At 36.0% G+C, this 14,394-nt stretch overlaps 1 protein-coding gene across 8 annotated transcripts in view; it reads left to right on the forward strand.

Annotated features, from left to right (window-relative positions):
- The window catches only part of SLC4A10 (solute carrier family 4 member 10), a 385,140-nt gene that overhangs the window by 164,700 nt on the left and 206,046 nt on the right, over positions 1-14,394 (forward strand). For all 8 annotated transcript variants that reach the window (XM_037848895.1, XM_037848892.1, XM_037848897.1 and 5 more), the window contains exon 3: positions 6,903-7,049. In XM_037848895.1, coding sequence (XP_037704823.1) covers positions 6,903-7,049 — 147 coding nt within the window. The remainder of the gene's footprint in view (positions 1-6,902; positions 7,050-14,394) is intronic.

Raw genomic sequence — 14,394 nt, forward strand, 5'->3', positions numbered from 1 at the left:
GAAATCTTTTTCTTAAAGAGAGTCTCCAAAATTAATTAAGCTTTAGACCCCACAAAATATGGATCCTCCTTTGAGGTCTTAATGGGATTGAAGTAAAATTGAGGTCACAGTAGCAGAGGGTATAAACTATAAAGTTAGGAGATGGTGGGATGCATAAAATTGAGATTATGGAGGGGGTGCAATTATTGCTAATTAAAGGCCTAGTTGTGAACTTTGGAGTGAGTGGCTGAGATGGGTGGACAACAAGATCATTGAAAGATAGGAGTTCAGGAAACTGAAAGGCCGGAATATTGCAAGAATCACCTACATGCACTTTGAAATCTCATGAAACAAAGAAGGATTAGTACTGAAGAGATGACAGTCAGCGAGGAACTAAAACCTTTGAGAAGTGACTGGGAATTTCCTGGACATTGGTAGATGACAGCAACAATGAGGCAGGAGTGAGTATAAAATCTATCATGAGATTTAAACCTGAGAGGCGTTTTAGAGAAGATGGAGGGAAATGGTCTGAAAGTGGCAGCACAGAGCAAAGGGACACCACCTCACCTGTTTCACTCACTCCACAGAGGCAGCGGGAACAAGAAAGATGCTTTTCACACTGCGCAAGGCTTGTTCGAGAAAAGCAGCTGTTTCTGAGAGGCCAGAGGGAAGCAGTGTCCTCAAGAAAAGCCAGATTTGCATTTGAGCAAGAAAAGTAAAGGGAACACTTAGAGAACTGGTTGTGGGCTCACTGAAAGGGTTTCAGGAGTTGGGAGTGATGGGGACACAAAGGTAACTTCTACTAGCTTATAACTTCAAAAATGTTAAATATGTTGTAAAAATAATGAAACTCACTACCTTTTCTCTTGCTTTATCTGATAAAACAGACAAGGGTGTCACCTGTAATCATTGTTACTGTACTTCCTATGGATTTTCTTATTTCTATAAAACCACTCAACTTGTTTTTCTATGCTCATCTTTCTCCTCTGTTTATATTTTTGCTCTTCTTTTATTTTCTATTCTGTTATCTCCTACTTAGCCTCAATCTTTTCTTATCTACCTTCTCCCTTGCTATTTTTTGACTTCTATTATTTCTCTCATCATTTCATTTAAGAATGAAATGTCCCCCTTGCCCCCCTTCCCTTTAGCTGGAGCTGGGAATCTGCAATATGCAATCACAGAGATATTCCTAATTTTGACAGGTAGCATATCTGCCTCTAACAAAGAGATGTCCAACCCAAAAGGGATTGCATGAATGCAGGTGGTCTTCCAGATTCAGGAGGACAGTACTTTCTCCAACTGATGCTAACATTGCCACCTACACTTTCATTACTTTCTTCCTGAGCACATGAAAAGTAACAGCTCATCATCTCTTGTGCTCCTTTGATTGGTTTAGACTCTAAAGGGGGTTGAGTTTATTTATTTGTTAATTGTGGGACGTGAAATATGACCTTATCTTTTTGAATATTTGTTTCGTAAATTATAAAAAAGCTTTTTCTGAATGATATCTTCATTCTGTAGATGAAGTAACTGGCTTAGAAAGATGCAGTGGTTTTTTTCAAGGATGCATAGATATTAAATGGTGGAGACAGGATTTGCGTGTACGCATTTGTCACAATCCCAGAAATCATGCCTTTAATTACTACTGTACATGTTTCCCACTAATATAACTTGATAATGTGTGAAATTAAATAATAAATAGGGTCAAATACACCTAGATATGAATTCCTGTCCCTTTATTTCTTCTGTCCAAAATTGAGCCTTTCATGTTGGAAGGGATCTCTTTTGTTCATTTTAATTGTCTATAACTAGTGAACTGAGCCAATTCCCATCTTTTTCACATACCTGCATTGATAGCTATAGGACGGATACCCATATGTAGAAAAGATTTGTCAGCTTTAGTTTTCCAGAGGACTGTTTATAATTATTGTTGGGATGATAAGAGATGACTATCCTTCATTAAAATGTATAGAATACCAGATTTTCTTTGAGCAGTCAAGGAATGGGTGATTCTGTAGTTGCCTGTTCATCCTACCTTCAGTCATGTTAGGATTTGGAGGTATTTTAACCCTGTCTCACAAAAAAATAAGTATTTTTTGTTGCTTTTTCCATAAAGAAAATTTTCATAATTTAAGTATCAAATATACCTCACTAATGTAAGCAAATTAATTTTAGTAGAATGTAATTCTCTCTTTCAAAGAAACACAATCAGCCTAAATGATGTGCATGGAATATTTTTGAAACCTTACAACTTGGATTGCATGTTATTTTAGTTTCCCAACTAATCACAGATACCATGAAATGGGTTGGCTGAAATGGCAAGAATTTTTTGGCTCATGGTTTTGAGGCTAGGAGAAGCCTAAAATCGAGGCATCAGCAAGGTGATGTTTTCTCCCTGAAGCCTGTGACGTTCTGGGGCTCGCTGTTGACAATCCTTGAGTCATTGGCTTTTCCTTTCTTTTTCTCTTCTGGGTTCGCTCGACTTCCAGCTTCCTGCTCTTCCTGAGGCTTTTCTTCTCCCTGTCTGAGTTTCATCCTGATTAGAAAGGACTCCAGTAATCCAGATTAAAGCCCATCCTGATTCAGTTGGCCACACCTTAACTAAAAATAACATCTTCAGAAGGTCCTATTTACAGTGGGTTCAAAACCACAGAAATTATTAAGATTAAGAACACACATGTCTTCTGGAACTTAGTATTACTATAAGGATACTGGTTTAGGCATTCCCTGCCATTCATTGTATGATTTTGTACTATTTGGCATTTGAGAAAGTAATATTTTTTCAAACCTAGTGTATTAATAATACTTTCTTAAGAGTATTTTTTATACCATACTCTCTTATAGGTGATCTACATTTAGGGAAAACTAGGCTACTTGTTGACCCAAATACCTTGCTTCTTCACAAAACACTTTTCTGCACAGTTTTTCATTGCAAGACTTTGTAACCAGCCCTGCAAAATTCTGCCTCAGGAAATTCTTTCAACCTGGTCTTTCTTGCATTCTTGGGTAATGTCCTCAGTTTACCAGTTTAGCTGTGTCTTGTCTGCCTCTTCTTACTTAACTATGTTGGGATATTGTTTCAGATTGTTTATTTTCGCATTGATTTGGCAACTTATTAAGATGTTACTTCTGGCAATTGTTCGTCATGTCCACATTCCACAAACAAAGACAATAAATACCCTTTCCCTTTACCTAGCCAGGCCCTCTAGCCATTGCCATCTAGGCCCATGGTGCCTCTTGTGTTTGTCTTCCGGAGATGTCATCTTAATCAGTGATTGTTAGAAACCATTGCCATCATGAAAATTTGGCTCAAGTACCACCTGTGAAAAGGCTTTATTTGCAACTATAGGCATTATTCACTGTCTACACTACCTCTCTTCTAATTCATTTTCCCACCCACTGAAAATACTTCCAAGAAGTTTACAGATAAACATTTAATTTCCAACTGTAATGGCTTATTTTTAGTCTTAATCTTGTTTGACTCCTTTATAGCATATACACTGTTAACTGCCTGCTTCTTGAAATTTTTTTCCTCCTTTGGTTTCTTTTGCTATTTTTTAATTGTGAAATGAAGCATGCATAAAAGAAGAAAATGCAGAAAACTAATGTATAAAGTGTAATAATTTTAAAGCAAACACTTTTATCAAGAAACACAACATTGCCAGCATCCAGAAGTTTTTTGTGTGCTTCTCCCCAATCATAACTTCTACTCTTGTTTATAACAGAGGCAACAACTATTCTGACTTTTGTATTTATCTTTTCCCGTGTATATATCCCCAAATAATGCATTTTAGTTTTGGTTTAAAATTTTAGTCTAAAATTTTTTTATTAAGGGAATCATACTGGTTTGGTTTTAATTTTGTATTTTTGCTCAACAGTATTTTTGTGAGATTCATCCAAGTTGCTGTGCATAGCTGCAGTTGTTCATTGTCAATGTATATATTCCACTGTAGGATACACTACAATCCATTCATATGTTTTGTTAATGTATTTTTTGTTTTTTTTCCCCAGAATTTGGTCTTTATAAACAGTGCTGCTATGGACAGTCTTAGATGCGTCCCTTTTACATGCATAGGTCTGTACACATTTCTAGGGGCCAAGGAAATTAATGGGTCAAGGAGTAGAGGTTCTCCAGAGAAACAGATCCAATAGGATATATGTGTATGTATGTATGTATGTATGTATGTATGTATGTATCTCTCTTTGTATTAAGAGATTTATTTTAAGGAATTAGCTCACAGAATTGTGAGGTTTGGCAAGGCTGGAAATTCTGGCAAAAGTTGACATTGTAGTCTTGAGTCTACAACTTGAGACTGGCAGGCTACAGACTCGGATAAGAGTTGATGTGGTAGTCTTGAAGCAGAATTTCTTCTTCTCTGAGAAATCTGTTTTTTGCTTTTAATGCCTTAAACTTATTGGATGAGACCTACCCACATTATGGAGGGGAATCTCATTTACTTAAAGTCAATTGCTTACAGATGCTAGTCACATCTACACTATACTTTCAAAGCAATATCTAAGCTGGTGTTTGACAAACAACTGGATACCATAGCCTAGCAAAGTTGACACTAAAATTAGCCATCACAATGAGTATCTTCAATTTTAATAGCAAGTGTCAAATTGTTTTGAAGTAGTTCCACCGGTGGTACACTACTACCAGTGCTAAATGAGACGCTGGTTCATATCACACTAAAACATAGAATTGTCAGCCATTCTAGTTTTATGCAAGGTTCTGTCTTTAGTTCTCATTTTTTCTCCACATATTCTTCCTGTTGATAGCCTTCTATGTCTTCAACTTATTATAGTAGATTGTCTCATTCTCAATGTAGTGATGGTCCAAGTTATTTGAAATTACTAATTCTTGAACATACTAAAGCTTGTGAGCTATTTAAAGTATTCAACTTTATGGTATGTCTTGATATCTGGTAAGGTAAGCCCTCTTTTGTTGAACATCCTTAAAATTTTCTTGGTTATTATACTTTTACATTTTTCCTTATGCACACTGGATTGCTTAATTTCTATTAAAAATATTGTTAGAAATTTGAGATTGTCTTGAACATACAGATTAATGTTTGTTTCACATTTTTCCTTATTGATCCTAATATATTCATTCAGGTGACATTCATAGCAGTATATCACACTTGTGAATGCCATTTTTATACAAGTCAGAGAGGGTTAAAAACTGCTGGTATGTAGGAATAACATCATGTCTTATTTATATTTATATCTCTGATACCTGGCAAAATACCACTCAGAAAGTTGTTTGTCATTTCTATAAACATTTGTTAGACACCTGCTATCAGTCAGGCACTGTGTCAGATTCCACAAAAACAAAATGACTACTGTACAGTCCTTCTATAGAGAAGAGACATAAAAGGAAATCTACTTATAAGTAAAGAGTTACAATCGAGTTATTGTGCTATGATTTGTATTATTAGGGTTATAAAGAGTTCTAAAGGAAAAAAGTGGTCAGCTATATTTCGAGTTAGCGGGTATGGAAAAAATTCATAGTTGACATAATCCTTGAACCTAGTCTCGAGAGATGAGTAATTATTCATCAGATAGTCAGTAGAGTAGAGACAAAGAGATTTCATATAGCTAGAACAATAAGAGCAGCATTAAGTAAAAGCAGAGACACTTGAGAACATCTGGCTATTCAGGGATGAGGGAGCAGTTTGATATAACTGCCTTGCAGTGTCTGAGTGTGTAAAGCTCAGTGTGTTTACAAGCCCAGCTGGAGAGAGAGGCAGAGGTCAGATATTGTTTGGTTTTACAGAGTATTAAAAACCTTATCCTGTAGGAAATACAGAGCAACTAAAGAGTTTAAAACAGGGAATTTTCATTTTTTTAAAAAGGCACTAGAAATTAGCATGCCTGTACACCAAGACTGGTGTTAGATAAAACAGTAACGAGAATATTAAAATAGCCCTGACGAGAGATGAGAGATGAGAGATGATGAGGTCTAAACTAAGACAATATCAGTAGGGATACTGAAGAGGAAATGAATTCAAAAGATGTTAAAAAGTTAAAAAGTCAGGACCTGGTGATAAATTGCATGGACTTTGGGGTGGCTGGATAGTGCATTTACTGAGGTAGATGATAAGTAGATGATATTTAGGAGGCAAAGAAAAGGAGGAGTTGCAAGGACATGTTGAGTTTGACATGCCTGGGGAGAGGCTGTCCAGCTGAATATGTGTAATAGGTAGATGGATACGTAGGTCTGGAATCCAAGAGAAAGGTCTGCTATCAGGATTTAGGTCTCAGAGTTGGCAGCGCATATAAAGAAGTTGAAATTGTATGAGTGAGAAGAAGAGGATCAAGGACAGAATCCTGGGTATCCCAACCTTGAAGGAATAAATAAAAGAACCAGCAAAAGAAATGAATTGAAATGAGCAAAGGAGAAGGATGAACAAGAAAAAGCAATATCATAAAGAAGAGGGTGGTGTCAAGTCACAGAAACAGCAGAACTGAAAAATTACACAGGATTTGGCATTATTAGGGACCTTGGTAAAATTTGTTTTATTTAAGATAGTGATTGCTTCGCACACTTACCTTGTTGAGATAACACAGTTAGTTGAAGGTGGAGAGGGCATGGAACAGATTTTTTTTTTAATGAGACGAGAATAATTATAAACTGGGGAATAAATACAGAGAGATTATAAATATAAGATAGTTAATGAATTAATGTTGATTGTAAAATATATAACCAAATAATTAGTATGTTCATGCTAGTTATAGACTTGTGGTATACTTAACCGGGTACAGGGCCAAATATAGTGCCAAGACCCAAGCTTTATGCATCATAAACTCTCAAAATCTGTTGCCTGGATTGTACTGAATTGTTTCCTTTAACTTGTAAATCATCGTCTTCTGTGCCTTGGAATAATTTGGAGTTTAATTTGTGCATTTACTTCCTATTGAAGGTCATCGGACACTGTTTATTGGAGTTCATGTGCCTTTGGGAGGAAGAAAAAGCCATCGACGTCACAGGCATCGTGGTCATAAACACAGAAAGAGAGACAGAGAGAAAGATTCAGGATTAGAGGATGGAAGGGAATCACCTTCCTTTGGTAAGAATCTTCCTCCTTGTTTTTATTAAATTTATTGTATTAATATTATGCTTGCTTGTTTATATCCATAATTAGCAGTAATGCCCATGCTCATAGAATTGTTTATACATTTTTGAGAGATGTTGGGTAGATTAGGGAGAAGTTGGAGGGAGAAAGCTTGATTTTTAATTCTCTGTCTTACGTAACTGCTTTGTGAAGGTGAAAATTTGATTAGATTTGTAATAGAGAAAAGAAAATTAAGTAGAAAAGCTTAGTTGTATAAACTGATAATTTATACAAATAACAATAATTGCTCTAAATAGTTTGAAAATCTAAGAGAAAATGCATTTATTAAGTTCGCACTTAACACTATTGCTGTTTTCGCCCAAATTCCACTCTTAGGGCATGAAAGCTCTACGTATTATTTTGAATGTTCTTCCTTTTGAAGTGTATACGGAATATCCAAATATGTTGATGTGATTGTTGTTAAGAATTTCTGAGAACCCAAAGAGCTTGGGTGCATGACATAAAAACTTGGTTTTCAGTTCCCTGACCTCTCCATCTCCTATGACCTTTTCCTTTATAGCACTTAGGTCACCTACTCATCCATAGTAACTCCTAAAGTCACCTATTCAAGCACCCTGCTCTCTGACCACGGCTTCTCTCCTTCTTGCTTGCTCCTGAAATTGCTCCAACTAGGATTATTTTTCAATGTCTTCAGCTTATTGACCCCTCTACTTTTTTTCTACCCATAAGTTATATTCCTTCTTTATTTTCTTATCCTACTCTGATTACATAGTCCATAATTTTAGTAATACTTTTGCTAATATTCTAAATACCTTTAGTCTCTGTTTTAGTTTTGTTCATACCTCTACCACTTCTTTTAAAATGATACTTATTTTTGGGTTCTTCCATGTCTGTGCTTTCACCTGCCTCTCCAAATAGGTACCCTCTGCTGGAAATACTCATTCAGCTAGGGCAGCAACATTGGCATCTCATTTGAGCTTGTTAGAAATGCAGAATCTTAGCCCCCCCACTCTAGATAACCCGGATCAGATTATTTAAACAATATCCTTAGGTAATTTATATGCACATTAAAATTTAACAAGCAGTGCTCTAAAATGGTTATCATACCTTGTTGCATGTTAGAATCACCTGGGGTATCTTTTAAAGAACTTGATGCTGGGCTCCACCCTCATAGTCTTGAGTGTTTCCCTAGGCACTGGTAGTTTTAAAAAGTACCCCGGGTTATTTTTCATACAGCTATGATCAAGAACCATTGATCCTAAGAAACTTCTGCTTCTTTATTTGGTGAAACTTGGGAATAAGTCAGGTGGCCCAGATTCTCCATTTGATGTGTCTATTTTTGGATGCTACTATTTTTGGATGGCCACGTACTTCCATCCTCCCCCAACCATTTAGACCTAAGAACTCTTTTATCAGGGCCAAATGTTTGACACCCTGGTGGTCTCTAAGCAGTAGACCTTCCTAGATTTCACAATTTTCAGTTTCTTCAGGACTAATCATCTGCCTTTATCCATATTCCACAGTCAGCTCAAGTACCAGGTCATAAGCTGAGGCTGAAACCAGGTCATAAGCACCATCCCACTTGATTTGGGCCTTGATGTTTTGCATAGTGAGGATATATGAGATTTCTATGCTGAAGTCTTCAAAGAAAATTTCTGACCACGTAAGAAATATTTATTTTCCTTGGAAGGGTTTCAGAAGAAATGTTTTGAAGACATTTCTACAGGTATCTTAAAATTCTTCAGTATTCAACTGCCTAAGAGGTATAGAATAGAGGAGGTGAGGGAGCATGGAGTTGCTCTGCTGGGAACTTGAAGCTTTTATGTTGTAAATTGGAGTATGGGTCTATGAAGGCATGGAATAACTTGGGCCCAGATTCCTGGAGCAAGCATTAATTTAACAAAAAAGATTTTGGGGTAAAATAAAACATTTTGGCACTCTTGAAAAGGTTTGTCATTCTAATGAACAAGCAGTGTGAGCAGAATCCCACTTTTTTATGACCCAATCACATAAGTCAGTGTTGCTAGGAACCTGGTTGTGTTAGTGCTAAAAACAAATAGGCTTTTACTGTAGCTGAAAGATATACTTATGACAGACCTGCAGTGGCTGGTTCCAGTCTGTTGGATCGGATGGATAGAATATGATTCCTAGATGAGTCCAAAGAGAGACACAGTTTTTGACTGTTTTGGAGTATTGGTGGTGATGTTTTGATTATACAAAACACTTTTGATGCCCACAAATAAGTTCAATCTGCATTTCCTACTGCACTTAGTAAATACAATACTTCGTTTGTAAAAATGTGATAATGATTAATTAATTCTCCTTCCTATTGCAATAAATTCCCTGATAACATAAAGCTGCTAAAATTATGTATTTTATTATTATTATTTTACATTTCATAGCATTAGAGAGGTTGTTGGTTTACAGAACATTCATGCATAAAATAGAGGATTCCCATATACCATTCCACCACTAACACCTTGCATTGGTATGCAACATTTTTTACAACTGATGTTAGCATATTTTTATAATTGTACTGTTAAGTCCATGGTTTAAATTGGAATTCACTGTATGTGTAGTGTAATTCCATGGATTTTTAAAAATTTGTATTCTATTACCATGTATAAAATCTAACATTTCCCTTTTAATTGTATTCAGATATGTATTTCATTGCTATTAAATGCATTCACAATGTTGTGCTACCATTCCACCATCGATTACCAACCACCATTCCAAATAGCAACCCTGTACATTTTAAGTCTTAACTTTTCATTCCCTATCCCCACCTCATCCCCTGGGAAACTATATTCTGGATTCTGCCTCTATGAGTTTGCTTATTCTAATTGTTTCAAAGCAGTGAGACCTTACAATATTTGTTCTTTTGTGTCTGGATTATTTCACTCAACATGATGTCATCAAGTACTTGATGTGATATTAGTGAAGAAATTTTCAATAAAATATGGATTTATTTTAGAAATTGGGAAACTGCATTGTAAATAATTTTGTTTCTTGTTTGGAGCCAGTTGCTACAATGGTACAATGTCACAGGAACACAGGTTTGGGGCACAACAGAACCTTTCACCAAATGGTCCCCTTATTGCAGAGTAAAGAGTCCAGAAAGGGCAAATAATCTCCTTATCATTTACACAGCACAGAGAGTGCAAAAGAGCAGGGGAAGCAGTCCCATTACTGCTGGTCTCCCAGGGTGGCCAAAAACTGTGCTAGGTTGGGGTCGACAGATGGTAGCTCTGCACCCCCCACTTCACATCGGTGGAGAGAGACCAATCTATAGTGTTTGAGTGTGGTTCTTCTCTACCTTGGGAAGTGGGAGGGGTGGTAAGGAAGGGGCTCTGACACAGAGAATATCTCTGTTCTGATAAACACCCGGGGCTTCTAGTTCCCAGTTTCTGGGTTTAAGGTCTGGCTGGGTCTTTTCATTAGACTTAACCTCACCCCCAGTGGAATGACAATAGAAAAGGAGGTGTATGTAGGTAAGATCTGGGCGGTGGCCTCTTAACAGGTGTCTGTGATTTCCCTAACATCCTGCATCTTTATTCATTTCAACTCTACTGCATCCATGTCTCAGCATTTTAACACACCCAACTCTCTTCAGTCTGAAAAAAAGGTCTTTCCTCAAATTCAAGTCCATCCTCAGCTACTGATGCAATTCTTTAGTTACTAAAGAATTTGAATCTTCCAACAAACCTAAATTAATGGACTAAAAGTAATAGCTTGGGTTAGATTAATTTAGTTTGTGCTTAAAGACTGAGGAAGGAAAGGTTGAAGGTACATTTTTCATTTTGATCCATAATGCTCAATTTTTCTCCCAAAGGATTGTTTCAGTTTACACTCAAACCAACAACACGTTTCCCCATACACTTCACTACCCTAGGTAATATCAATTACTTAATCTTTGCCAAATTGATATGAAGTAAGTTACCTAGTTATTTCAATTTGAATTTTTTATTACCCATGAGTTTGAACTTTGGGAAATATAATTTTAATCTTTACTGAACTGATATGAGAAAAGTTATTTTGTTATTCCAAGTTGAAAAATTTTTTAATGCTACTGAGTTTGAACCTCTTTTCATATCTTTATTGGCTCTTTGCATTTCTTTTTTTACTGCTTGTTCATATCATTTGGCCTGTTTTGTACAGTTTTTTCCTTACTGGTTTGTAAGAGTGGTTTATTCCCTATGGATATTAATCCTTTGCCATTTATGTTGAAGATTTTTTTGGTTTTTCATTTGGCTTTTAATGTTTATGGTGTTTATTCTCATTAACACATCATTAATTTTTAGGATTCAAATATTATTAATCATTTAATGTACTCTGCCCTTGGTGCCATGTTCAGACAGTACATCCCAACTAAAGAGCAGAATATATCACCTAACTTTGTTCTAACAGATATATATTTTTACATTCAAGTATTTAATACAATGGAAAATTTATTTTAGGGTTATGTCATGGGTAACAATCTAGCTTTATTTTTGTTCCCAAGTGATTACATTTGTTTTCTTGGGTTTCAGTTCACAAAGTGTCTGTAAAAGCCCTGTGTTTTACTCTTGAAGTAGACATTTTCCCTATCTTGTGATTATTTGGATTTTTAAAATTTTCTTTTTGTTTTTCTATATTTATCTTCATTAAATTTTATTAGGCCCCATTCTCTAATCTGTCAAAATGTCTGGGGCGCTTCTTGAATTTTCACCTTCTTTTCTTCCAGCTTAATGTCATTAAAATTTAATGCTTGCCTTCTAATTATTGTAAAAAATGTTGACCAGAACAAAGGTGATGAGAGAGGACTATGGGCATAGCACTGGAAAAAAATCCCTCTAGATAGCTATTAATCCACTGATCAGCTCCCGTTAGAACTGATTGATTAACCAATTATAAATCTATCGAATGGTATCAACTACTTTTGGTAGCTTTTCTCACTTTGTAAAATTTTGTTACACATTTCTTTTAATCTATATATAATTTAAAGTTGCATTTAATTTAGCACTAGTGAGTCATTAAACTTGTTTAAATTACAAAAAATATACACTCACCAAAGAAAAGTATGTAAAAGAAAATAAAAGTTTAAAAAATGGCACTGCTTCTTTTCGTTGATATCAGGTTCCCCAGATATCACTCTCTAGAATTTTCACAGTTAACAACATGGTGTTATCTTCTTGAGACCTTCTAAATTATTTTTGAAAAATATTATTCAAATTTCATCTTATTGTTTTCAGATCTGTAGGCCTACTTTATATCACTTTTATCCACTAATGGCAGAAGAGAATAGGTGCATGTGCAGGTTTGAGTGTATTGTGTCCCCCAAATGCCATTATCTTTGTAGTCTTGTGTGGGGCAGAAGTTTTGGTGTTGGTTAGATTTGCTTGGAGTGTGCCCCACCCAGCTGTGGGAGATAATTTTGATGAGATGTTCCCATGGAGGTGTGGCCCCGCCCATTCGGGGTGGGCCTTGATCGGTGGAGCTATACAAATGAGCTGACTCAAAGAGGAAAAAGAGTGCAGCTGGGAGTGATGTTTTGAAGAGAAGCAAGCTTGCTAGAAAGGAACGTCCTGGGAGAAAGCAGTTTTGAGGCCGGAGCTTTGGAGCAGACGCCAGCTGCCTTCCTAGCTAACAGAGGTTTTCCGGAGGCCATTGGCCATCCTCCGGTGAGGGTACCCGATTGCTGATGTGTTACCTTGGATGCTTTGTGGCCTTGAGACTGTAATTGTGTAGTGAAATAAACCCCCGTTTTATAAAAGCCTATCCATCTCTGGTGTTTTGCATTCTGCAGCATTAGCAAACTAAGACAGTGCATAAAACAGAATTGTCAAATTTGCTTTTATATAGATTAACATTTGTCTTTTGAAGATGCAATAGTTGTGATAGATAGAATTTTTATAATAGGGGAGTATAAATAGGTATATAATCTAAATAATTTACTTGGGAAAATGTGAATACCAGTTTGCTTTTAAATTGTGTAGGAACCATTTCAATTTTAGTTTGAAATTTTTTAATTCAACTTTATCGAGATTGTTCACCTATCATACAGTCATCCAAAGTGCACAATCAGTTACCCATGGTACCATCATACAGCTGTGCATCCATCACCAGAATTAATTTTTTTTTTCAGTTTTTAGAACATTTTCATTACTCCAGAAAAGAAATAAAAACAAAAAAGAAAACTCAAATCCTCCCATACCCCTAACTACCCACCCCCTCCATTACTGACTCATAGTATTGGTATAGTGTATTTGTTACTGTTGATGAAAGAATGTTAAAATACTACTAACTCTAGTACATAGTTTGCAACAGGTATATTTTTCCCTATATATCCCTCTATTAGTAACTTCTTGTTCTAGCATCTAACATTTGTTCTAGTTCATGAAAGAGATTTCTAATATTTGTACCGTTAATCAGTGACGTCCACTACAAGATTCACTGTTTTATACATTCCCATATTATAACTTCTAACTTTCCTTCTGGTGACATCCATGACTCCAAGCTTCCCCTTTCCATCACATTCACAGACCATTCAGCACTCTTAGTTATTCTCACAATAACGGGCTACCATCACCTCTGTCCATTTCCAAACACTTAAGTTCAACCTAGTTAAACATTCTGCTCATAATAAGCAACCACTCCCCATTCTTTAGCCTCATTCTATGTCCTGGTAACTTATATTTCAAGTCTATGAGTTTACGTATTATAATTAGTTCAGATCAGTGAGACCCTGCAATATTTGTCCTTATGTGTCTGTCTTATTTCACTCAATATAGTGCCCTCAAGGTTTCTTCATCAACCATTTTTTTTAAGACGGTTTTGTTCACCCACCATACATTCCATCTTAAGCGAACAATCAATGGTTCCCTCTATAATCACATATATATGCATTCACCACCATCACCACTATCTATATAAGGACATCTCCATTTCTTCCACAAAGAAGGAGGAAGAGTCAAAGAAGGTAGAGAGACAAAAGAAAGAGAAAGAAAAAGAAATGACAGTAAAAAGCAAAAAAGGAAAGACAGAATTAAACTAAAGTACAATAAAAGAGCCAGACAACATCACCATGCCAAGAGTCCCATACCCCTCCCTTATATCTGCCTCTTATAGGCATTTAGCTTGAGTATGTTGTCTTTGTTACATTAAAGGAAGTATAATACAATGTTTCTGTTAGCTATAGTCTCTAGTTTGCATTGATTGTATTTTTTCCCCAACACCATCCCATTTTTAACACCTTGCAAGGTTGACATTCATTGTTCTCCCTCATGTAAAAACATATTTGTACATTTTATTACAATTGTTGAGCACTCTAGGTTTCACTGAGTTATACAGTCCCAGTCTT

Source organism: Choloepus didactylus, chromosome 9 (genome assembly GCF_015220235.1).
Source record: "Choloepus didactylus isolate mChoDid1 chromosome 9, mChoDid1.pri, whole genome shotgun sequence".
NCBI classification, from domain to species: Eukaryota; Metazoa; Chordata; class Mammalia; order Pilosa; family Megalonychidae; genus Choloepus; species Choloepus didactylus.